At 59.9% G+C, this 24,713-nt stretch overlaps 1 protein-coding gene and 1 long non-coding RNA gene across 2 annotated transcripts; one reads left to right on the top strand and one right to left on the bottom strand.

The window, feature by feature from the left end:
• The first annotated feature begins 91 nt into the window (after nucleotides 1-91).
• Nucleotides 92-23,979, top strand: LOC106724048. Its single transcript, XR_001359796.1, has 5 exons — nucleotides 92-348; nucleotides 589-649; nucleotides 15,822-16,014; nucleotides 18,833-18,902; nucleotides 21,927-23,979. It is a non-coding gene; the product is annotated as an uncharacterized LOC106724048 (long non-coding RNA).
• On the bottom strand, nucleotides 9,894-24,707 carry FAM78A (family with sequence similarity 78, member A). The gene is made up of 2 exons (XM_005882141.2): nucleotides 23,978-24,707; nucleotides 9,894-12,731 (listed from the first exon to the last, which is right to left on the bottom strand). The coding sequence occupies exons 1-2, from the start codon at nucleotides 24,298-24,300 to the stop codon at nucleotides 12,203-12,205; spliced, it is 852 nt and encodes a 283-aa protein (XP_005882203.1). The 5' UTR covers nucleotides 24,301-24,707; the 3' UTR covers nucleotides 9,894-12,202.
• Between the last annotated feature and the right edge of the window lie 6 nt (nucleotides 24,708-24,713).

Here is a 24,713-nt window from a genome sequence, read left to right as displayed (position 1 = left end):
GAGAAATATCAATGATGAGAGAGAATCATTGATCGGCTGCCTCCTGCACGCCCCCCACTGGGGATCGAGCCCACAACCTGGGCATGTGCCGTGACCTCCTGGTTCATAAGTTGACGCTCAGCCACTGAGCCACACCCACTGGGCTGTAAGTGGGTTTTTCAGGTCACAGCCAAGGACAGAGGTCTCCTTGTTTCTGTGGCTCTGAGAAGCTGGTGCACCTTCCCTTGGCCAGCAGGACGTCTTCAAGGACAAGCACGGGTGTCGGCCAGTCTCCCCGTCTACTCAGACCCAGGGCTCCGCACAGGAAAGAGACTGATGGCCGCTTGTCACCTTCCAAGGCAGTAACTCGTATCCTCTTGTGTCCTTTTTGCTGTCGGGTATCGGGACCCTCGGTGCCAGCTTTTTGACTGGGTGGCAGGGAGAAACTCACGCAGGCGCCAGCGGAGTTTCGGAAGAGGTCGTAGCCCCTTAGAGGTTAGGTAGCCGGGAGGCAAACCTGGAACAGACCAGTGGCGCTGATGCCGGCGGGGCTGTCCTTGGAGCAGGCCCAGTTCATCTCATTGGCCCTTAGCGCCGTGTGTCCCACAGCTGATGTCTTCTGCTCCGGAGGAGAGGCAGGCAGGTGATTGAGAAGACAGCCTTTATCTCCGTAAGTGACGGTGACATTGGTCCACACACTGGCCCACTGTTAACCACAGGGCGGTGACCCTGCGCGGCCCCGGGGTCGAGAAGACGTGCTACTTCCTGGTGTCACAGCAGAGTGTTGGCAAGGCCGGCCCAGAGGTCCGACCTTCAGTCTCCACAGTGCCTGTCGGGCGGGGTCTCAGGTCTGGGCTATTTCCTTTCTTAGGCGGCGATATTGCGGTGGCTGACAAGGGCCCCCTCACAGCAAAGTAGGTGTGGGATCCCGTTATCTGTCCGCCCAGAACATGCCGCGCTTCATCTGTGGTTGTTAGCAGGGAGCATTGGAAAGGACAGTTGTTCATCTCACGCGCTGGGAAACTAAAATGCTGAAATGTTTTACTAACGGTTCACATTGGGGAAGGTGAGGCTCACCGAGGCCCGTGAGCGCAGCCTGGCTGCTGGTCCCGCTCTGCTGTGGGGTCTGACCCCATGATGGCACTGGGCGCCGAGTGCAGGCTATTCCCGCCCGCAGAGGAGTGCTGTGCGCCCAGGGCCCCGGGGGACGCAGCCTGCTCTGTGGGGGTCTGTCCCCACTGCCATCACTGACCTAGGGCATCTGCCTCATTCAAAGAGCGTGACCTCCAGAGTTTAGCGTGTGCCCTTTCGGTCCGTTTGGAACTGAAGAGCCTGCCCCCGCCTGTTCTCACGAGGCCCCGCAGCCACGGAGCAGGGGGCAGTGCCTGGGACACGCACAGCCGGGCACGGGCTGTTCCTGCACGTGGAGCTCCCTAGTCTACACAGGAGCTGTCCTGAGACAAAGGGACTTGAATTTTGATGGGCAGCTCATGAGGAGGCCGTGCTTGAAAGGGAGCACCGTGACTGGTGCCTTCTGCCTCGGTGTGTCATCCTGTCGACCGACACGCAGACCGAGCCAGTCTCCTGCCTGTCTGTCTCCCCCGGAGGCGCTTTTTTATAAATAGAAGCTGGTTCGGCCTAAACCCTTGACCTCAAATTCTCTGCCTTAATCCTCCATCGAGGTGGCATGTGGCAGTGCTCCACAGGCCGTATCAGCTGTGCGCGGCCGATAACACCCAGCACGCACCGTCGGCGGGGAATGCGGTGCTGGCATGGGAGCCCTCTCCGCTCCTTTTTTGGGGTCGATTACACTGGTAGGTGGCAGGGGTCATCTCAGAGCGCAGCCAGCCTGCAGCCCCTGAAACCCAAGCTTCTGGGTGTGGGCCGGGAATGCGCTGCGGCTCCAGCCTGCCCGGGAGGAGCCTTTCCCTGAGGGGGTGGGCAGGGCTGGGGTGAGTGGGGGCTGGGCCCCAGTAAGGAGAAGGGACCACAGCTGCTCAGGGCCGCAGTCACAGTTGGCTTCGCTATGTCTCTTGAGTAACTCGGGAAAGGCAGGAAGGAAAGGGGGTGGCGGTTTAAGGAGCTGGTGGTTTTGCTTGGCTTTTCTAGATGTAAACGTTGTGTGTTCATAATCGGTGCCTCTGATGGCAGCAGGACAGAGGCCAGGAGTCGGGTTTCCCAGGCACAGGAAGAGCCCACATGACACGTGGGCGTGGTCATGTCCCCTTCATGCCGATGCACCTGCGGCGGTCCCCTTGGCCCGGCCCGGCCCGCCCCGCCCGGATTGGCCTGCTGCACGTCTTCAGTTCTGCTTTCTCCAGAGGCGTTTCAGGTCAGGCCTTCCAGGAAGGACGTGCAGCTGCCACGGACCCTACCCCTCAGTAGCTCTGAGACAGAACCAGGCACTGGGCCTCCTCCTGTGAGGGCTTTTCCCTCGGGGTGAGATGGAGACTGGAGCACAGCCGGGCAGGGTGAGGGTGAGCAAGGTGAGCATCTGGCCCCATGTGGGTGAGTTCACACCTTACAGGACCTTGCCCTGCATCTGGGGCAAACAGCCTTGGGGGCATCTTCCCCCTGGTGGTGGGCCCCTTGTCCAACACAGAGCCCTTGGTGAGGGGTCAGCCCTGGCCGCAGCGATGATGCAGGAGCGCTCACGTCTGGGGTTCTGATTCAGCGGCGCTGGGTGGGGCCCTCGCATCTGTGTGTGACCAGCTTTGCAGGTGATTCTGGTGCAGATGGTTTGGGGCCACACTGTGAGGCCTTGACCACAGTCACTGTGACTCCATCCCCCGATTCTGAGAGTCGGACGCCCATGGACATAATTATTTTGCCACTAACCCAGGGAAGGGACCTTCCTGAAACTTAAGTGGGACAGAGTTTCACTTCAGCTGTCCTTTGGGCACCTGCTCAAGAACATAGGTGAAAGCACAGGTGGCTGGCCCCTCCTGCCCTTCAGACAGCTCTGCAGGCCTCCTGGGAAGTGTCCCCACCCTGGCCAGCCTCCGTCCTTCGGGACAGTCCTGTGGGGGGAGGAGTGACCCTGTGTCCGCCTGCCTGGCTCCCAGTCCTCCCCCCAACCCCCAGGTTCGTCAGCTTGTGGGCTCCTGTCCACAGTTCCCCACGGACACCTGACTGGTGCTGTCGACATCTGCTGGTTCTTACACCCCTCGTTCCTGCTGCACGGAGAGCAGGGGCGCTGCTCTCCCTCCTTCCTCGCCCCGGTTGTTCCTTCATCGCTCACGCGTGGACAGAGCAGTTGGCCTGAGGTGGTTTTAGCCCTAACCCCGCTGGCTTCAGTGTTTCCTACGGGAGTTTATTCTGAGCCAGAACGAATGGGCTCCCTGGTCTCACAAGTTGGGGAAAGAACGGACAGAACAAAAATTAATAGCTCTTTACTGAAGACTCCTTAGAGTCTTTAATATTCATGTGTGCTTCGTCAATCAATGAAGGGAAGTCGCTGCCATTTCCAAATCGTTCTGACCTTGGAACCGTCCTGCTGGCACCAGGTTCCTCGGGAACGGCTTGTCGCTGGGGTCGCTGGGCAGAAGCACCGCTTCCTCCCGCAGGCTGTGTCTAGCACATCCCTCCCTGTGCCATCCACCCTGGGGCAGCGCAGGTGTGAACTGCACGGGCCCACTCACACGTGGAGTCCAGTGGCCCACGCAGTTCGGCCGTGTACGGGTCAGCCGTGTTTTTGAGCCTCAGTTGGGAATCTGCAGATCTGGGGGCTGACTTCAGTGGAGGCCGTGGTCGCACCCCGAGCCCGTGTGTTCGATTACAATAGTGGTGGTTCACTGGGTGATCCTTCGTGACAGATACTGTCCATCCTAAGTGCTTCTCGGACATTTTCACATTCGACCTACAAGCGAGATGCCATAACCCACATCTTCCGTGAGCACGGGAGGCTGAGAGAATGAGCGGTTTACCGAGTCTCGAGCCAGGTAGTGGTGGAACCAGAGGGAGCCCGGGCTGTGCCACACCCCTGCCCTCTGCTAGGCCGGCCACCCCGCCTTCCCCAAAGTCGTCATTTGTCTTAGAAGAAATACCAGGCCACTGGCACCCGGGACCCTGCTGAGCCCTCACCACACAGCTGTCCTGTCCACCCTGTGAAAGTGAGCTGACCATGGACGTGGACCACAGCAAACATTCCGCCCATCGTGTAGTTTTTGCCCCCACCCTGCTGTCTCCAGCCTTGTACGTGGTCATCGTCTGTCTAAACCGCAACCCCAGGAGGGAGGGGCAGAGGCTGAGTCTGTGTAGCGACGTGGGGTGGGCACGCCCCACACACAGATGGGCCTGCCAGCTTTCCGGTGAGGGGCTCAGGTCTGGAGGAAGCAGCTGGCTGCACGCCCTCGGCCGTCTAATCCCCTCCTTCCTCTGCTCTCTCTTCCGGGGCCTGGCTTGAGGTTTTCCAGTCCCACAGGAGGTCAGACCCACTGCGCCATTGTTCAGCCCCTCTCTGCTTATAAATAGAACCCCGTCCATTCCGCAGCCCTGGCCGGAGATTCTCCACATTGTTGTCAGCCCTGGACCGCCAGCTGCGAAGAAAGGGCCTCCGTGGGGGAGGGGCGGCAGCACGCTGCAGTGGTGCCCAGCTCCCCTCGCATGTCCCTCCAGCACTGTCCGCCGTCTCCTTGTGGCCGGATCAGAAGCAGAAGTGCTTCCCCACCCTCCGAGGCTGTGACAGCCGTGCCTAGGCTGGGCCGTCCACCTGGGAATCCTCACCATGGCCTGTGGGTCACACGTGCGGTCCCCCTGCCTCTCCTGCCCCCTCTCGCCATACTCTCCAGTCCCTGGGCACTTGCTCTGCTCCTCCAGTGGCCTGTCTGGCCTCGGCCTGCAGTCAGTGTAGATCACTCCCTTGCCCACCGCCTCCCTGGGCTGCCTGCCCTGCTCGGCTCCAGCAGCTCCGGTCCGTTCTCCTGCCTGGTTATGTGTGTGACTGGTTGGTCGATTTGTTTGTCTGATCTGCCCCTCCCCCCAGACAGTCAGCTCCATGAGGGCAGGCACCACGTCAGCCTTGTCTCTCAGCCCTGGTGGCGCCAGGACAGCAAGAGGCAGGACCTTTGGGATAGATGCCCCCCTAGAATGACTACCCAGACCCCCGCCCTGGCCGGAGTTTCTCAGTGGTTAGTGTCGGCCTGGGCACAGGAGGGTCATGGGTTCGATTCCCAGTCAAGCGCACATATCTGGGTTGCAGGTTCAATCCCCACCCCTAATCTGGGTGCATGTGGGAGGCAATTGATCAATGTCTCTCACATCCATGTCTCTCTCTCCCCCACGCCCCTCCCTTCACTCTCTCTAAAAATCAATGGGAAATATATCCTTACTCCTTGGTAGAAGATTTTTTTTAATATATATTTTTATTGATTTCAGGGAGGAAGGGAAAGGGAGAGAGAGAAACATCAATGATGAGAGAGAATCATTGATGTGCTGCCTCCTGCACGCCCCCCACTGGGGATTGAGCCAGCAACCCCGCCTGTGCCCTTGATCAGAATCGAACCCGGGACCCTTCAGTCCGCAGGCTGTTGCTCTATCCGCTGAACCAAACCAGTTAGTGCAGTGGAAGATTTAAAAAAAAAAAGCCAGACCCCAGCAGGAGATGATGAGGGGGTGGGGGCAGGGCTTTTACAGAAGGTTCAAGGGCATGGAGCCAGCCCATCACACCAGGGCCACAGCAAGGCCAGCGTCAGAGCCAGGCCCCGGGCTGGCCCAGACCTCCGGCAGTGGCCTCTGGTTCTCACCAGCCCAGGGAGGCGCTAGCTTGCAGCCGGAGCAGCTGTCCTTGGCTCACAGTGGGTGATGAGCACAAACTGGACACAGACCCAAGGACAAGGCTATCCTCCACCACTTACCAGCTGGAACAGGTGCCCGTGGCCCGAGCTAAAATGGCCAATGCCACAGCTCGGGGCAGGTATGCGCAGGGCGCGGGAGAATGCCTGGCACAGGCACGGCCAGCTCACAGGTGGCTTCCCTGGCTCGAGCACAAGCCCCAGTGCCCCTGCCCTGAGTCCACGCCCACAGTGTTTTCACCCAGCAGCACTCACTTCAGGACCCGGACACCCCCTCCCCCAGGAGGGACGCCCTCGGGCAGGGCTAGCGCAGGGAGAGGACCCCTTATACCCTGGCCTGTCGGCAGGTTTCTCCCTGCAGGCAAGAACAGCCATGCATGCTCACTCCCCCTGCCCGTCTTGCCATCCCCCAGCTCTCACAGGCTCAGGGATGGAGCTCATTTGCTGGTGCCCAGTGGGGAGCAGGAAGGGCCGCATGCTGGGTTTTGAGTCACTGGCTGCAGCTGACAGAAGGGGCTGTGTGAGCGGATGGAGCAGCTTGTCACCCGCCAATATTGTCAGAGCATTTAGGATCCTCAAGTCTTGGATGTTTGCTTTTCAGTTTCATTCTGTGTTTTAGGGAACCAGCATTTGCCCCTGCGAAGGTAAATGAAACTTACAATTATGTCACAAGGTTCTGCATGTGGTAATTTGAGGGTGCAGCCTGGATTCCTCCCCCAGGCCCTCCTTCCCCGGGCCCAGAGGGAGCGCCTCTCTTTCTCAAATGGCAACAATTGCTCTGAGCCGATTCCCGGCCTGGACTCGGGCTTCAGGCAGCTGACCTGGCTGAGCCCTGATGCTTGTCTATAGGGACTTCTTTTTCACGTTGAGCCGTTCTGGAAACGAATAAACATCGTCTCTGAGACATTCAAGCCAAGAGGTGCTTGGACTCTGCTGAGTGGTGGCCAGCGTCACAGATGGTGGGGCCAATGTCACTGTCCAGAAGCACTTGCCCCCACGCCAGCCCCCTGGCAGCACGGCATGCACCTCGTGCCTTCTCCTGGCAGCCGGGGGCTGGCTGTCCCAGCCACGCACAGTGCACCCAGGCCCTTTCCTCACCACGTGTGTTGGCTGTGAGCTGTGTGTTCAGGGAGGCAAAGCGGGCCCGGGCGGGGATTAAAGAAGCCCAGCGTTTTAGGGCTGAAGGTTATCTTGTTTGATTTCCTCCTTAAATATAGAAAGGCGCCCTCGCCAGTTTAGCTCAGTGGATGGAGCGTCTGCCTGTGGACTGAAGGGTCCCAGGTTTGATTCTGGCCAAGGGCACAGGCCCGGGTTGTGGGCTCGATCCCCAGTGGGGGGCGTGCAGGAGGCAGCCGATAAATGATTCTCTCTCATCATTGATGTTTCTCTCTCTCTTCCTCTCCCTTCCTCTCTGAAATCAATAAAGAAATATATTAATATATATAGAAAGGAACTGAGACCCAAAGAGGGGAAGAAATTGTTTATTGGTTAAGACCATGGATGTGCCTTGGTTTGGGTCCCGTCCTCGCTGTGTGATCTCAGGCCAGTCACTTAACCTCTCTGAGCCCCAGTTTCATTTCTATAAAAAGGGGGAATGGTACTACATTCATCGAGATCTGTTTGTTGATACTGAGAGTCATGGATAAGCAAGTCCTGTTGTCTGGACGTCGTGGTGGCGTTAGGCCTAACTGAGAAGTCTAGTCCGGTATAAACGCCAGCCCAGCGCCCTCACTCTCAGGCAGCCCGTGTGTGGTTAACGCCGAGCACAACCCCTATATTTCTCCAAGTCCAACAGGCAGACGGGCCAGGTGTGCGTGTCCTGGCTTCGGGTTGGGAAACGGGCGTGCGAGGTCAGGCGGCCAGCGGGCCTCACTCCGCAAGTCAAGAGGCCGCCAAGAATAGCACGGGCCGCTCACTGTGCCACTCGCAGTAAACACCCCGCGTGCCGCCCTTTGTCTGTTGGATTTGAAAGGGACCATAAATATGAATCAAGGCCAAGCCAGTGGAGGAACTGACCTTGTCTGCGTCTCACTCCCAGGGACAAGGGGGCAGGCCCTGCCTGGGCGGAGCGGGCGGCTGCGCCAGGACCCGTGTCGGTCGTGTGAGTCTGCCTCTCGGACACAGGCTCAGGGATGGAGCTCATTTGCTGGGGTGTGTGCTGGCATCTAGTAGTTCCCATCGGCCAGTGCCAACGGGCTGTGCCTCTTCAGCGTCACTCTGGGCCCTGTGCCCCGCAGTTAGCTGGAGAATCGGGGTGTGGAAGGGCCGGGTGGTCTCAGAAAAAGCAGTGACCGAGCGGACACACGAGGGCTGTTGGAAACCAGCCCAGCTCTGCAGCTTCCCAGCTGCGTGACCTTTAGCAAGTCCTTTGACCCTTCCTGAGATTCCGTTTCCTGGTCTGTAAAAGGGGCAACGCACCACGCGATGTGCTGGATGGTGACCTGACAGGGCTGTGGCGGCGCCGGCACTCCGTTCGGAAGGCAGGCTGTGGCTGGCTCCCGGGGCACCTGCTTCTCCCAGACGTCCCGGGGCAGGTGGGCGGCCCCGCCCGGACAGCAGGCTCTCCCAGGTCCCGGCTCCTGCGACAGCTGGCTGGGTCTGGTGTCTGTTTCGTCCCAGTCTGGGATTTCTAAATTTAACCTGCTATCAGCCTGAGAGGCTGGAGGGCTTCCACCGTGAGGAAAGGCCACTCGGAATCCACTTTACTCGCAACCCCTCCCTGCACAGGCCCCTCCCGCCCAAATGTCACCCCATGTGCAGCTGCCGTCCTGGTGCCCTTGCTCAGCTGCGTGGCTGCAAGAAGGTGGGGTGCCCGCGCCTCTGGGGCTTTGTCCCGCTGTGACCCAGCTCAGCTTCTCCCGCCGTCGGCTAGGCTTGCACCCGTTCCCTGCTCACACTCATGCATGTACACACACACCCCACGCTCTCTCGCGGGCAGAGCTCAGGAGCCGACTCCACAACCGAAAGCCAAACTGCAACAGTGACTGCACCACCCATGAGCCTTCTGGGCGGAGAGCGGCCAGCGAAGCCTGTTATGCAATTTCCTGCTGCCGTGGCTCCGACCAGGAGGCAGGAGGCAGGAGGCAGGATGCCGCTGGGCTCCTGCAGGGTGGGACCCAGAGGAGAAACCCGATCCCCGATGCCCAGTGAATGGGCAGTGCCCGGCGGGCGAGCCTATGGCCTGCAGTGGCCGGGCAGCCCTTCCTCAGAGGGAATGCGCCCAGCTCACTGTGGGCAAGAACCGACTACACCCGGGGGCAGGTGGGGGGAGAAAGGCATTTCCTGCCCCGGGAGCCCAGGAGGGAGCGAGCCAAAGGCCTGGGGCCTGCCTGTAACAGTCACTGGGACTGAGCACCCAACGCATGCACCACAGTGTCTGGGCTTTGGGGCCTGGGTTCCAATCCTGGACCTACTCTTCCCACAGGCACAGCCTTGGGCAGCTTCTCCCCTTCGCTCTCCCTCAGTCTCCTCATCTTTGAAATGGGATCCTGGTAACCCCGGGTGGTCGTGAGGACTCTGAGTTAACACCTGGATACCAACAGCGGGGTGTTCTGGCCTCAGAGAGCCCATGTCCCATGCAAGGGAGGTGGGGCTCAGCAGGGCTTGGTGTCTCGCCCAGACTCGCCAACCCACCCCCCCTCCAGGCCCCCCAAGCCCCCCGCCTCTGCCCTCTCATAGGAAAGTCTGGTTAGAAGACAGGATGAACTGCAGGGCTCAGCGTCCGTGCAGCCCCCCACCCCCCATCACACACACACAAACACACACCCCACATCAGCTGCTGGCTGAGGGCCGGGCAGAGCCACCTTCTGGATCCCGTGGCCCAGCAGCTCCCTCCTTAGGAAGACAGGTCTGCAGGTCTGTACACTCACCCTGTTCATGTGGGATTCTACTGTTTGCCAAAAAGCCAAGCTGCCCCCAAGCCTGCCCCCCTCCTCCCCACAGGGACCAGCCAGAACGCTGGTGAGGACCGAGGTCCGGGATGGCAGCGGTGGCATCGAGTGGCCTGCCCCTCCCGGGGTCCCCCTGGCCCTGAGCACAAGCCCCACAGGTGCCCCCAAATTACGGCACCGGCAACCCCACAATGAACCGCCACTTCAGAAACATCCAGACCCTGGCCAGCCCTACTTTAAAATTACACTTTATTTCTCTTTGTGAATATTTTTGTTTTTTTTAAAGGTTCGTTTTACATTTTCTTCAAGAGTCTGTGCCTCCTGGTAAGTGCACTGGTTTGCTTCACAGTAGTCTCCACGGTTCTTATTGCTGGGCCAGTGTCCATACGGGGGGACACAAGGGGACTGGGGACCCGGCCAGAAGCCCGGCCTGTGCTCCCGACAGGAGGGGGAGCGTCCTTGGCCGGCCCTGCAGCCTCTCAGGGTCTTCGGCAAGGCCAGATGGCAGGGAGGGGTGGGAGTGGGTGAGCGGGGGCCAGACATGCAGGGGCCCAGGCAGAGGCAGGGGAGCCCGGCCTGCCCTCCACAGGAAGGCGCTGACCCCAGCCGACAGGCTTGCTCCCCTTCTCAAGTCTGAGTTGGGATTCTACCCCCAAACAGCTCAGACCCCCCTGCTGTTCTATCCACCTCCACCCTCTACCCCAGTCAGAACCCCTCCGCCGTGACCCCGCCCCGGGCCCATTCTCCGTTGTAGTACAAGAAAGACCTGAGAGCAGAGAAGGGCCCTCCACCAGGAGGCCAGGCGGCACTCCGGTCCCTCCCGTCCCACCCCGCGGGGAGCTGGGACCCAGCGCTCCCCGCCCTCACCTCGAGGCGGGGCTCACACCCCCCCAGGGGAACCAGCAGCTCCGGGGAAGGCTCCCCAAGCACCAAGCGGTTTGCAATCCAGTTGTCCCAGGATAGCTGCGCGCCTGTCAGGAGCGGGGCTCGGGCGAGGGACTGGATGGACGGTGAGCACCCTGAATAAATACACTGTCACGTGGGTAACGAGGGAGCGAGGACTCGCTGACCGACGCCTCCTGTGTGGTCACTGGGGCTCCTACAAGTGGCTCGTGTGCAGAAATGATCATTTTTCTCATCTGATGGTTTTCTGTGCTTGATTATTACTAGTTTGAATGCGGGGCCTGGGTGATGGAGCTGTGGGCTTGGCAAGCTTGGAGGAAGGGGCTTCAGCGGGGCACCCCCCACAGCTCCTGCAAGCAGCCTTCAAGGCAGACATCGCTAAGAAAGCGTGGTGTCCCTGGGGACCGAGTCCTGGGACTCCCGGTGCCCAGGCCGAGGGGAGGGTGGCCCTCAAAGGCTGGCACACTGTCCCAGACCAGCCTCCACTGCGCTTCGCCGCCGCTCAACCCTGGGCCCTGGTTTACTTCCTAGGACAGGCTGCAGGCCCAGCAAGCCTTGTGCTCCCTCCGTGGCCCCCTCCAGCGCTGTGTTCAGTTGTCCCCTGAGAAGGAGCCTGGAGGGCACGGGGTGCCTTTCCTCTTACCTGCCAACTAGAGCTAAACCTGGGCCCACGTGGCTGCCCCCCGCCCCCCGCATTTGAGAAGGGAAGGAAAAGGCGCACTGAGTGAGATGTGGGGGCAGACCCCCGGGGGGCGATGGTGATGGGCACAGAGGGCGGAAATGCCCGGGGCTCCACCTGCAGCTCTCAGGACCCTCCCTCTCTCCACGACCCATGAGCAGGGCAAGGCTGCGGGGAAGAGAGGAGAGGGCAGCCCCCGGCAGAGCCACCTGGATGGGGGACGGGGGGACAGGGGAGGTGGGGGTTCCCCCTGGGGCTCTTTAGGCAGCGTCTGTCTGTGGTTCTGTTGCTGCTGAAACACAAGAATAAGCCGCTGGTTTTAGGTCTGTGTCCCTGCTCCTGTCCCAAGATGCCCGGGAGGAGGGGCTCAGGGAGTCTCTCTCCTCCGGACCCAACCCCTCCCCAACCCCTCGGCAGGAGATGAAAGTCCAGTGGAAGAGAGATCCTGCTTTAGATCCGTTTCGGTGGTTTTCCTTTCAATTCAGCTTAAGGCAAAAGTTTGGCAAAGCAAGTCTACATAAGGCCGCGTGAGGGAGGGCGAGGGGGGGGGCGCGTGGGAGAGCCCGGCACCCACGGTCAGTAAGAGCGGGCCTGTCACTCATCAGCTCCCCCTCCTCCCGCCCGCACCTCCTAGAGAGGCGTCTAAAGAAAAAGGACTGAAAGCAGTTGTGTGGGGCGTCTGCTGCAGGTGAATGAAACTGAGGAAAGGAGAGGAGAGGAGAGGAAACCCCAGTGACAGGAGGGCGCACCTGGGGTTCATCTTACTCTGTCCCCCTTGGTCTCCCCCTCCCCGCGAGGCAGCGGCTCATCAGAGAGGGCAGAGGCCATCGGGCGTGCGCACAGTGAGACCCCGCGGGACAAGGTAGAACGGTTGTATTTTGCTGGATGCTGGGCGTCCTCGTGGGGCTGCTGGAGCGGTCTCATGGCTGGAGTCGGAGCTGGCGGCGCCCCGGCCGCTGCTACCGGTGCTTGGGCGGGATCACCACCAGCGGCTGACCGTACTTGGGCCGCCACATGAGGACCTGAGCGTCATTGGCATTGGGCTTGACCAGGGCGCTAGGCGGGATGGGCTCGTTCCTGGTCAGGATCTTGGGCTGGTCCTGCGCGATGGGCTCCCGCAGGCGGGCGCGCTGGCCCAGGGGACGGCTGGGGTTCACCTCGATGCTGAGCTGCATGCGCCAGTGCAGCGTCTGCAGGATGATCATGTCGTTGGTCGAGGTGTTGGTGGCCACCAGCCACGTGGTGAAGCTCTGGTCCCGGTAGATGTTGGTCAGCCTGGCCACGTTGCTCTCGCTGACGGGCACGGCCCACGTGACGCTGGGGTAGAAGTTGTCGTTCATGCTGATGATGAACTTGGAGTCCCTCTTGGTGGGGCCCACGATGGTGCACGTCTCCGTGGTGTTGCCGTACCAGGGGTAGTTCACCCCGTCCGAGTCACTAATGGCCTGGATCTTGCCCTCCAGCAGGTCCGGGAGCTCCCAGCTGGACCTGCGGACAGGAAGGCAGTTTGCTCAGCCGGCCGCCCACAGGCCGCCTGCCACCCCTGCCCGGGGCTCACTCCCGGGGGGCCAGACAGTAAAGAGACATCCGACATCACGGTGGCGAACAGGCTCCCCCAGCATCACCCCCCCTCAAAACCCACCCTGTTCTCTTGCATCGTCTCGAAACGGTCTCCCCCTGAAACCACTGCCGTCCCGCTGGCTCCCAGCTGGGCTGCGGGAAGCCCTGGCTGCCCAGCCCGAGGGGATGGGGAACAGGAAGGAGAGCCCTGCCCGCTGTGCCAGCTGCTGTTGGGACGGCCACGTGGGACCGTGGCTGAGGCAGAGGCAGAGGCCCCGAGAGGCTGGGCCCCTTAGCGCGTCAGGGGGCCTGCACGCAGACGCCGGCTGCCCGCCCCTCGGGTCCATGACTTTCTCTTGCTTTAAAGGCCACACTTCAGAGCCCAGTGGCCACGGGGTTAGCACATCTGGGATGAATCCTGGCCCCTCCATTGACCAGTGCATGACCTGGGCAATGCCTGCCCCCTGAGCTTCAGTGCCCACACCCGTGAAAGGGGGAGCTTCCGGCCCCTCCTCCTAGCACGGGCCTCGGGTATAGAACCAGCATCCAGGGCCCTCTGCTTAGGGCAGTGGTTCTCAACCTTCTGGCCCTTTAAATACAGTTCCTCATGTTGTGACCCAACCATAAAATTATTTTCATTGCTACTTCATAACTGTAATGTTGCTACTGTTATGAATCGTAATGTAAATATCTGACATGCAGGATGGTCTTAGGCGACCCCTGTGAAAGGGTCGTTCGACTGCCAAAGGGGTCTTGACCCACAGGTTGAGAACCGCTGGCTTAGGGGCTGGCCTCTCACCTCCGTGTCTCCTCTCCCTCATGGGAGTCTGGGCTCCCAGGCCCTCCCCCAGGCCACAGCAAGCACCTGAGGCTTCCAGGGACCCAGATGCCCCTTCCTCCCCCCACCCCCCCTTCCTTTCTGCTCATGCCTGCCTAGAAGAGGAAGCACCAAGCAGCCGGGATCGCTGGCGGGTCCCTGGAGCAGTAGAAACAAGAAAGCCTAACCAGCCCGTCTCAGTGCGCTCAGCCCTGCCTCTGGGAGACATCCGCGCTTTGCTGCCCAGCAGCCCGCACTGGGCTTTTGCTGCTAGAGGCCTAGGGGCTCAGCCTTCCTGGGGAGGGAGCAGGCAGCCGGGGTGCCCAGAGCTCAGACTCTGGAACCCCACAGGCCTTGCTGCCAGTCTCAGCTGCCCCCTCCCTGGTGGGAGACCCCGTGCAGACACATGTCCCTGCTGGGGTCACTGAGGAAGACAAGAATGTGCCAGCCCAGGGCAGAGCACAAAGTAAATGCCCGTAACTGGTCGCTGCCAGCACCACTGCCGTCACTATTGTTGCTATAACAACGCTCAGCCCGTCCAAGCTGCTCCGAGGACACAGCAGTGTCTGGGAGCCCCCTTAGGGACGATCAGCAGTCACGTGCCCCACTGCACAGGTGAGGAGCGCGCAGCCGGGCCCGGGCTTGTCCCCAGGTGACCGGGCTAAGCAGTGGCACTCGGACCTAGGCAGCCTGGCGTGGTCCAGGGCTGGTTCCGCCCGGGCCCCTGTGATGCCAGCCCAGGACGCTTGGCCCTCAGAGTGCTGCACACCCGCACTCGCCACAGGTGCCCTGGGACCCCTGCCTTGCCCGAGCGTTCCTGCTCGCAGCAGCAGCATTCGCGGCAGCCCAGAGGCGGGAACAGCCAGTGTCCAGGGGCGGGTGATGGACAAACCTGTCCATCCACACGATGGAGCATCATTCAGCCGTAAAAGGAGGGAAATTCTGACACCTGCTACAACACGGAGGAGCCCTGAGGACATGATGCTGGGGAGTAAGCGGACCTAGAAGGACAGACACTGTGTGATTCCACACACACGGGGTCCCTGGAGGAGTCAGTTCACAGGGACAGGAAGCAGGATGGTCACCGGGGGCTGAGGGTTCGTGTTTAATGGGGACAGAGTTCCCGCTTGGGGTGAAAGCGCTGGAGATGAGTGCGCAGCCCTGTGCATGCGCTTAAGGCCACTGAGCTTAAAAATGGCCCAGATGGAACTTTTATGTATATCGCATCACAGTAAATAAATGCATTCCTCTATGGAAACACATCATGCAACGTTCGCAGTTAGCAAAGTTGCTATCGGAGGAATGATCACCGACGAGACTTTGCTAACTTTTGGTTTTCTCCATCTGTCTCCTGTTTATTTTACTGAAAGTCACACATTAGGATGGCACCTGCCTGGGTAGCCGTCTCCTGCCCAGGGCCTTGAGTTCATCTCTCAGAGGGAGCCTGGGCAGCAGCTCAAACCACCTCACATTTTTCAAGTGCCCACGGGTCCCCACCATCTCGCCGCTCTGCTCTCCCAGCCCCGCCCGCTGCGGCGGAGGCCCGCTTCGAAGGCACCCGCTCCATCCGCTCCCGGCGGTTACGTGCGCTTGCAGAAACATTGTAGAAGGCAGAAAGCAAACTTGCAAAAGGAACTTGGCGCTTCCTTGGCCCCCTTTCACTTCCTGAGCTGGCTTGTTTGGGGAGTGGGGACTTCCCAGTATCACCACGGCTTCCCTCTCTGCCTCTGACCCCAAATTCTAAAATGCCTTTCCTGCCCCAGCCCCCAAAGGCTCAAGCCCCTGCTCAGCCAGACAGGGGACGGTCCTCATGAGCTGGCAGACAGCGTGTCTCGTGGGCTCTTACTCAGAACCAGGGCCAAGGCATCTGTTTCCGAGTCATCGCCAGCCAGCATGGTGTGCCCATCGAGGAGGTGGGAGGGAGGGGGGTTAAGGGCACGGCTTCTGGGGGCCACAGGCCAGGCCTGGGTCTGGTCTCAGTCCGGCACAGATCAAGTCACAAATCTCTGAGTTGGGGGTCACCATCGGTCCACTGTGGACAGCCCCGCCCACCTTACACGGTCTGGGGGTGACCACATGCGTTGATGTCTATTACCTGGTACACAGTAAACGGCAATTCGTGGAGACTTCTGGGACCGCTGGAGGGAGGTGTCGGCACTTAGGCTCGGCCGGCCCTGATTTGACCTCACTTGTGGTTTCAGACTCCACGTGCTCTGCAAGGAGTGGATTCCACGCAGTTGGGCCTCCTCTGAGATTTCCTGCTGGTTCTGGAATGACCTTGGGCGTCGAGGCCGACCTTCAGTGCTTTGCCCACAGGACGGAGTGGGGGCTCGGACCCCGGCCCTGCACACACTGAGCAATACAGTGTCTGACTCGCAGATGCCACCAAAAGGGGTGAGTAAGCAAGGCTCCCAGCACCAGGCCTGTGCACAAGTGTGCAACCGACGGATCTGCTTGGAGGTGGGAACACGCCTGCTCCTGCCCCAGGTCCACAGGCCTCGGTCCACCTGCCCCACCACCTTCTCTCCAGACCCCGGCTGTGCTGGGTCCTTGTAGGTGTAGGAAGGCAAAGGACGGCAGGGAGTCCAGGCTTGGCGCCAGACCTCAGCCGCCTTCTGGGCTCCCCAATATCACGTCAGAAAGGGACCCCTCGGCTTCCCTCCACACCCAGCTCCGTCTGCAGTCCCCAGCAGCACCCACTCAACGAGAGTTTGCAGAGCACCTGTCACTCACGCTGGCCACAAGCTGGGAGAGAAATGGACAGGGTGCCGCCCTGGTCCACAGAGATGGAGGGGGGTCCCGTGCCCTCCAGCCCCCACCATCCCTGACTCTCCCCCCTGCCTTGAGACAGTCCCCCTCCTCCCTGACCTCACCCCAGCCAGCAGCCCAGGCCTCCCAGCCTCCCCTCCCGCCCCCTGCAGAAGCCTGAGTGATCTTTTAAAAACACTAATCCAGTGGTTCTCAACCTTCTGGCCCTTTAAATACAGTTCCTCATGTTGTGACCCAACCATAAAATGATTTTTGTTGCTACTTCATAACTGTAATGTTGCTACTGTTATGAATTGTAATGTAAATATCTCATATGCAGGATGGTCTTAGGCGACCCCTGTGAAAGGGTCGTTCGACTGCCAAAGGGGTCGCGACCCACAGGTTGAGAACCGCTGCACTAATCGCACCATCCCTCCCTCCAACCCTGTCAAACCTGCCATGACTCCCCATGACCCTTAAAGCTGATATCATTGAAGCCCAGGTCGCATGCACACACATGTGTGGGCACAAAACACACACACACACACACACACACACACACACTCGCCCTCCCCAGGCTGCAGACCCTCTAACCACTCTCAGTTCCTCTAATGGGCCCGCCCCGCCCCATAGGGCCTCCCCCGGAGCAGCGCCGGGCCTCCCTGTGCTCCTGGGCGGTGCTCCTGGCTCAGCTCTGGAGTCCCCAGGAAGCCCACCCTCGCCCTCCCACGAGGCCGATGCCACGTGGTGCTCCTGCTGCTGCTTCCTGGCACACTCGCGGGTGATGAAATAATCACATGGTCATTGTTGAGGATCTCGGGAGGCAGGGCCAGACCTCGGATTTACGCTGGAGCCTGGACCAGTGCCTGTGGGCAGGGCAGAGCCCACGGGACCCTCACCCGAAGCTGCACTGCTGGTGCGCCCCTCACCTGAGCGCTGCGGCTGGCAGTGCCAGTCCCACCGGGGCGTCCCCACAGCAGCAGCACATCGGCCACCCTACGTACTGGGCACCCTACGTACGTTCTCCCGTCCTGGGCTTCTCCTCAGCCTGGGCCGGGGTTTCAGGGCGCCTTTCATAGGGGCCACTTGGAGATGTTGGAGGCCTGGCCCAAGGTCACATAACCAGGGAGGCGCTGGGCCAGGACCCACAGCCTGAGCAACTGGCCTCCAACGGACCCTCGCTCAACACACACACACAGACATGCACACAGAGACACATACAGAAACACAGACATACACAGACAGAAACATAGACACATACAGAGACGTACACACACATGCACGTGTATACACACACATGCACGTGTATACACACATGCACATATGTGCGCGCGCGCACACAGCTCTGAGCAGCATGCCTGTCTGAGAACGCGGGTCTGAGGGGTTACAGCAGGACCGTCCCTGGAGCTGGAGAAGGGGTTGAGGCTGCTGAGGCCACAAGGGCTGGGACGGTCACCCTGTGGCTCCAGGCCCAGCCACCCGTCCCAGCAGGCCCAGTGCAAGGCCTCTCAGTAGAGGGCAGAGGAAACCAGGGAGGCCCGAGGCCCAGGGTGTGCGGGGGAGGCCCTCCTGGGACCACGGGGGCACAGCCCTGGCTCCTGCAGACCCAGCCAGGCAGGGTGGTGAGCCTGGGCCTGGGCTCTCCCGGGCATGGACGGCCAGACGCACCCCTGGGGTCCCTCCCCGTGGGTGTGGGCGGGACTCTGACTGCGGACGCAGCCCCCTAGGCCTCAGCAGTGAGCCAACTTCCTGTATCTTCACTGGGGTCCTGTGCACACACCTCCTGCACTGTTTTCCTTCAAATCAATCACTTTTTAAAAAACTCAACTAAACTTTTCCTAAGAAATACCTTTGAAATAACAAAGATGCTAAATACATATCGATATATTTTTTCTCATATATATTAAAATAAATGTGTTGCTTTAAATTCAAGTGACAGTAAGCTGACACTAGTCTCACGGCGCCCGCTGGGCACTGAGAAACAGTCACGGGAGGACTGAGGCCGCGGCCCGGGGCCGCCCAGCTCCTGCCGCTGGTTTCCGGGCCCTGGCTTGGGCCCGACGGGCACCCAGGGATGGTCTTGCCTCGTCCTCAAGAAAACAGTTTTGACAATTTTCAAAAAGTTCAAATTCTGCAAATTTTTGCAATTTTACAGAAACTGAGGCCCAAAAGCTACCCTGAAGCCAGAGTGGGACCCCGGTTTCCTGACTTCCGCCCCAGGCGGGTGGGCACCCACCAGGCTGGCCCCCCACCAAACGGGTCACGGACGCCTGCTCTCTGGGGGAGGGGCTGCAGTGCCCCCCACTCCCCACCTGCCCTGGATCCCCAAACACTAGCCCCACGCTGCCCTGCGCCCCGCTCCACCCAGGCCACGCCGGCCCTGGGCCTAACAGGAAGGAATAGACCAAAGGTGCCTGTTTAACTTCAGTTCTTAGTCGTAAAAGCTGTGCTTTTTTTTTTTTAGCACCAGCCGCAGAGAAGTGCACAAAGTGAGAAATGAAAGCGTCTCTTCCGCGCTGCCCGCCCTCGCCGAGGTAGGTTACCCGCTGGTAAACATCCTTCCAGACCAGCGGTTCTCAACCTTCCTGATGCCGTGACCCCCAACCATAAAATTATTTTCGTTGCTACTTCATAACTGTAATGTTGCTACTGTTATGAATCGTCATGTAAATATCTGATATGCAGGATGTATTTTCATTGTTACAAGTTGAACATAATCAAAGCACAGTGATTAATCACAAAAACAATATGTAATTATATATGTGTTTTCCGATGGTCTTAGGCGACCCCTGTGAAAGGGTCGTTCAACCCCCAAAGGGGTCGCGACCCACAGGTTGAGAACCGCTGTTCTAGACCTTTCACACACACACACACAGTCTACGTTCCCATTGTCACGACGTCTTTTTAATGAAAAATGGCTCCCTATGTCTTTTACAGCTTATTTCCAATGCCATCTAGAATCCGATCGGTTTCCCTCGTGGGAGCCACCATAGTCCACTTACTGATCGTTTTCATTTTACCCAGATCCGATCCGCAAAAACATGGACGTGTGTTTAATTTATTTCCCTGATCATGGCGCTGCCTTCGCGCACGTCTCCCGAACAGCCAGCCTTTGTTTGGGGCACTCGGTGGTGAGGGTTGGGGGGGATCCCTTGGCTAGAGCCAGTCGGGGGGAGTTCCCTTTGGCCGGGCAGTCCCCCGCCACTTCCGCCCACCCCAAAGCCTGGAAACGAGGACTTCCCTCTCCCACCCACGCCGCCCGCCCTCGGCCAGGCCCAGCAGCCGGGGGAGGCCACCTTCCGGTCGCAGAGAGGAAGCAGCATCCTCGATTGTTCTGTGTGGGGGCCCCTGGCTCAGGCCTGGCTGCAGGAAGAGGCCATGTGGTCACCGGCCGTTCCTCGGCCTGTCCCAGACCCACTGGAGCGGCAAGCTTCCTTGGGCAGTGGCTTCAGGCCTCGGGCTGGTTCCTCCTCCTCAGATGAGGTCCTTGGAAAGTAACAGAGAGGAGAGGGAGCAGGCCCCGCTGCACGCCAGCAGCTCTAGCGCCCCAGCCCCAGGCCGCAGGCCCCTCCAACCTGCCCGGCCCTTCCTACCAGCTCACCCTGAGGCAGCCTGTACCGCTCCACCTTCTGGCTGGAAAGACCCTCACACATCTCATCGTCCAGGGCGCTCACACTGTAGACGGGTGCGTGAAACCCAACCCCGAGAGGAGGCAGCCGCAGCGACAACACAATATAGCCATCTTTATGCTGACACTGCCGGCGTTGCTCATTAATAATTAATCACCAGCAGTCATGACATTGACAGCTACCACGGATCCAGCCTTCCGATGCACCAGGCCCTGTGCTAGGTGCTCGCGGTGCCTGCCCTCACGTAACCCTCACCACCCCTGTGTGAGGGAAGGCCTGTTCTCCCCACTTCACAGATGGGAACAGTGGGGCTCAGAAAGGTTGAGAGAAGGGCCCAAGGTCGCAGCACCAGTGAATGGCGGAGCTGGGCCCACGCCCTGCTGCTCTCCTCCCCTCCCCCCAGGTCTGCCCTTTGGCAGAACCCAGAGCCAGAACTGAACCAGGCCCTTGGCATAGCTGTGGGCCAGATTCCCGTGGGGGCTCCAGAGAGGGGCAAACTGGGGACAATGTGAAGCGTCTCCCACACAGGCGAGAAACTGTGACTTGTCACTCAGAAGACTGTGCCAGCTGATAGGTGGCGGTTGAGGAATTGCGGGGGACGGGGCTGTGGAGGCAGGTGTCTCCAACAGTTTGGGGTGGAGGGGGGGGAGGGAGGCTTTGAAAGCAATGTGGGTTGGACCCAAAACCATATAGCATCCTCTCAAGCTGGCTCGGAGAAGCTCAGCATTGTATGGCTGTCTGTGGGAGTCACATTATTGTCCCCCTTCAAATATTTCAGACCCAGATTATCATTCTAAAAAGTTCCCCTGGATAGAGATTAATCTCCAGCAGGGATAATGTTTGGGGGTATTAATAGGTTTTGGTTAAGTACTTGGAATTAATATTTTGAGTACAAGCCCATGTGTAACGGGCCCGCCTCGGGCCACTGAAGCCCAGTGCGTGGGTTTCATTTGAACGATTCAAATTGTCTGGGTCTTGCCCGGTGGTTCTCAACCAGCGGTGGCTTCGCACCCCTCCCAGGGACAGCCGGCCGTGTCTGGAGACACTTTTGGTTGTCACAACAGGGCTTTGGGGGGCTGCTGTCATCGAGCAGGTGGAAACCAGGGGCTCTGGACCACGTCCTACTACGCACAGCACAGCCTCTGGTCCCGGCGAAGCCAGGGCGCAGTTCTGGGCAGCGGGAGGCCCCTGGGCAGCCTGCCGGCTCCTCCCTCCTCACTCTCATGTCGCGGGGCTTAAAGACATGAAGAGTCACTGGGGGTCAGGGAGATGGATGGGGAGGGTGTTTGCGTCACACACTCAGGCCTCCTCTAAGCCAGCCCTTCCCGTTCCCAGTGGCTCCGGCTCAGAACAGCCGCGCTGTTCGGTGATTCTTAAAACGATTTTGTTGATTAATAGTAAGTCGAGCAGCTTCCAACTCAGCATTTCAGCCCCGGGGCGTCATCTACACGAACCATCTCACGAACCCTCACCTACACCTGTCCTCTCTCGAACCCTCACAGCGGCCGATGACAGCGCTGACCCTCAAGCCCTGGCATCACCACTGGTCAGTCATCCCGACCCCAGGGTCTGAGCCCATGAAGGACACGACCCTCCCAGGGAGCCTTAAACTCTGCCCCTCCTCTGGGACTGGGCCCCTCCACCCGGGATCAGGAGCCCAGGAGGGTGGGACGCCGACACAGAGGGTCCTGACCAACAGAGGGGTCCCAAGGGGAGGGGACGGACCCAGGGAAGCAGGTAGACAGCCAGGAAGCCGGCCGTCAGCCCCTTGGAAATGCCAGTCGCTCACAACTATTTCAAAACTTGCAGAAGTCGGGGAGTTGCCCTGTGTCAAAAGAGGAAGGCCGGGGCCAGGGAGAAAACTCACTGCAAGAGTTACTCATGTCGGTCGGCATTCTGATTTCAGCCACGATTTTCAACTCATTACAGATGCGGTCGCTGCCTCCCCATCAGAAAATCACCCCAATTACCATCACAGGGCCGCTCGCCTTGAGTATTGTGCCGGGGGCTTGGCGTGCCGCCGACTGCTTGACAAGCGTCTCCCATCATTCTCGCAATGAGCCATGGCGCACGGGCTAGGATGCCCCGGTTTGCAGAGGAAGAAACCAATGGTCAGAGTGGCTCAGGTCACACCCTGGAGAGCAGCAGAGCCTGGACGGCCGCCCAGGGCTGGGTGACTGCAGCTGAGGTGCGCTCTGGGCTCCCCACCCAGGAGGCAAGGACTGGCACAGGAAGAGAAAGGTCATCTCGGGTCTCCGGGCTCGGGCCTGCCTCCAGCCAGTGCCTGGGCGTCGCCAGAGCCGCTGCACAGAGGGCAAGGCCTGGAGGACTGGAAACCCTATGCACAGATGGGAAGACTGAGGCTCCGAGCCAGGCCTGTGCCCTCCTGCCGCACCTCACGTTCACCTCATCACATCACACCCCTTTCTCCCCCGGCACCCGCGCCCTCCCTGTGCTGAAGGGCCCCTGCCTACCCGACCCCAGAGCCTGGCCTGAGGCTCTGGAACCCCTTCCATCCGCTAGTTGCCCGGACGCCTCGAAGGCTTCGAGCTTACGGCTACTTAGGAAAGGTTCACACCAAATAGCTGAAGCTCACGTTTCCCTCTGGAATGGGAAGTCGGCCCCCGGCCTGGATTAAGGGCCGCTTTCGGGAATTAAAGGGCTTGGGCGTGGAAACAGGTTGGCGGAGGATCGTGAGTGTCCGTCTAGATAGGCCTCATGGGCGATCTCAGTTACGCCCTCCTCTAAGTTTGACTGTGTTCCCGTTTCCCTTATAACTCAGTCAGTGGTGGAGCAGCCGTAGCATTTGGTGTCCCCCCCATCCCCATGCCCTCCAGACCCCCCTCTAATCTCAGGCGGCCCAGGATGTTCCTAAACAGCCCAACGTCCTGCTCCTGGGCATCTCGTCCTCACTGCAGACCCGGGTGCTGCACAGAATGGACGCTGAGAGAGGGGCTGCGGGAGAGTGGCCGGGCAGCTCCCTCGGAGAGGCCCCCGTGCCCTGGAAACAGCTATTGTCCCCGCCCTGCCTGAGGTTGGCTCTTCAGGGGAAGTCCACCACTGCTCTTCCACACGCAGGATGACCACCTGGGACCAGGGAACATGCCAGAAAAGCAGCCCAGGGCTCGGTCCTGCCCCGAGATTTCCGTTATCCTGGAGGCCAGGCTGGAGAGAGAGGCCAGAGGGCTCCTCTCAGCTGTCAGGGCCCCGCTGGGGCCTGAAACTGATGTCCACTTAAGTGGCCTCCCGCCTTGGAGAGAAAAAATGTGACCCCACGAAGCAAACCTGGTCTCTAAAACCGGCCCCATCCTCTCAAACACACCACGGGTAACAGCGAAGCACCCCCCACCCCTCTACCCAAAGCCGAGGCGCGTCTGAAGACCCCAGAGACCAGTTCCGACCCAGCCACACGGCTCTGGGCAGATAACTCAGGCGGCTCCAGGGCGCCCAGTTCCTTCCCTGAGCGTCCGCCACGTGGGCTCGCAGGGCTGGAGCCTGGGGCCCAGCCGTGGCCTCTGCTGATCCCGACAGCATGCTTGCTTTGTCAAAGAGGCGCCTGATGGAATTCCCTCTGCTTTTGATTGATTGGTTGGTTGATTTTAAAGAGAGAGAGGAAGGAAGAGAGAGAGAAATCAATTGGTTGTTCCAATTATTTATGCATTCACTGGTTGCGGGAATCAGACCCACAACCTCAGCGTACCAGGACGACTCTCTAACCCCTGAGCTACCCAGCCAGGGCTCCTCTGCTTTCTCAGCAACCTCGGGGGGCAGGGGAGGAAGAGGATCCAAGAGCCACGAGCCCAATCTGAGGCAACACGCAAGCCCTCTAGGAGGTCACGTGGCCAAGGAGGACTCAGAGGTCCCTTCCGGACATGCCTAAAGCCCCCCTCTGCCCCTGGTGAGGACCTGACCCCTCACCCCAGACCAGCAAGCTCCACACCCAAGCAGCCCCCCGAAGCTTGCTCCTGAACAGTACTCACATGCCCTGCTCCCCGTACTGGTTGTAGAACTCCATGTGGCTGCACGCCTGGATCCAGCCCACTACCCAGGTCTCCTTCCTGGGGATGGGCGGCATGACCACCTGGGCCGAGGCACGGAAGTGGGGTGTCCGGTAGCGGAGCACCACGCTGGAGGACTCGTCGATGCTGGTGGGGACGGGGTCGATGGAGGCTTTCACGTCAATCACCGTGATGCCTTCCCGGAAGATTCTGCCTTTGCCCCCGATGCTCTGAATACAGCCCATGGCACACAGGACCGCTCTGAGCTCCAGGGAAGGCCAGCAGTCCCAGAGGAAACTGGGCATTGAAAGGAAGGAGGCCGCAGGACCCAGGGCAGACGGCACTGCTCTCCCACTTCAAGTCTCCTTCAGCTCTCCAGACCGATATCCATAGGATAGAAAACTCAATGGGCAGGGGGCGCTTGCCTGTCACACCTCAGGCCTGTTTATAAATAAAGGCTTTGCTGCATTTCAAGGGTCCCGGGTTCTTCTCGCAGTGGACAAAAATCACCGATATTCTTTGGGTTAAAAAAAGGAAAGTTTGGATATTAGTGGATAATCATGTTCAGACATCCAGCCCTGCCGGGCCTCCACGCGGGAAACGCAGCTGCGAGACGATCCCTGAAGTCTTCGGGGAAGAAGGCGACACGGGGACACATAAATAAGGCAGGCCCGTCCCGTCCGCCCGGCGCGGCGCGGCCGCCACCCTCGCTGCAGAA

This window comes from Myotis brandtii, unplaced genomic scaffold (genome assembly GCF_000412655.1).
Source record: "Myotis brandtii unplaced genomic scaffold, ASM41265v1 scaffold699, whole genome shotgun sequence".
Lineage (NCBI taxonomy): Eukaryota > Metazoa > Chordata > Mammalia > Chiroptera > Vespertilionidae > Myotis > Myotis brandtii.
This window is presented reverse-complemented; position numbering and strand designations above follow the sequence as displayed.

Coding starts and splice junctions, on each gene's coding strand:
- FAM78A (XM_005882141.2), bottom strand. CDS start 24,300: ATGCCCAGTTTCCTCTGGGACTGCTGGCCTTCCCTGGAGCTCAGAGCG. Junction 12,732..23,977: donor CAGTACGGGGAGCAGGGCAT/GTGAGTACTGTT, acceptor TCCTGTCCGCAG/GTCCAGCTGGGAGCTCCCGG.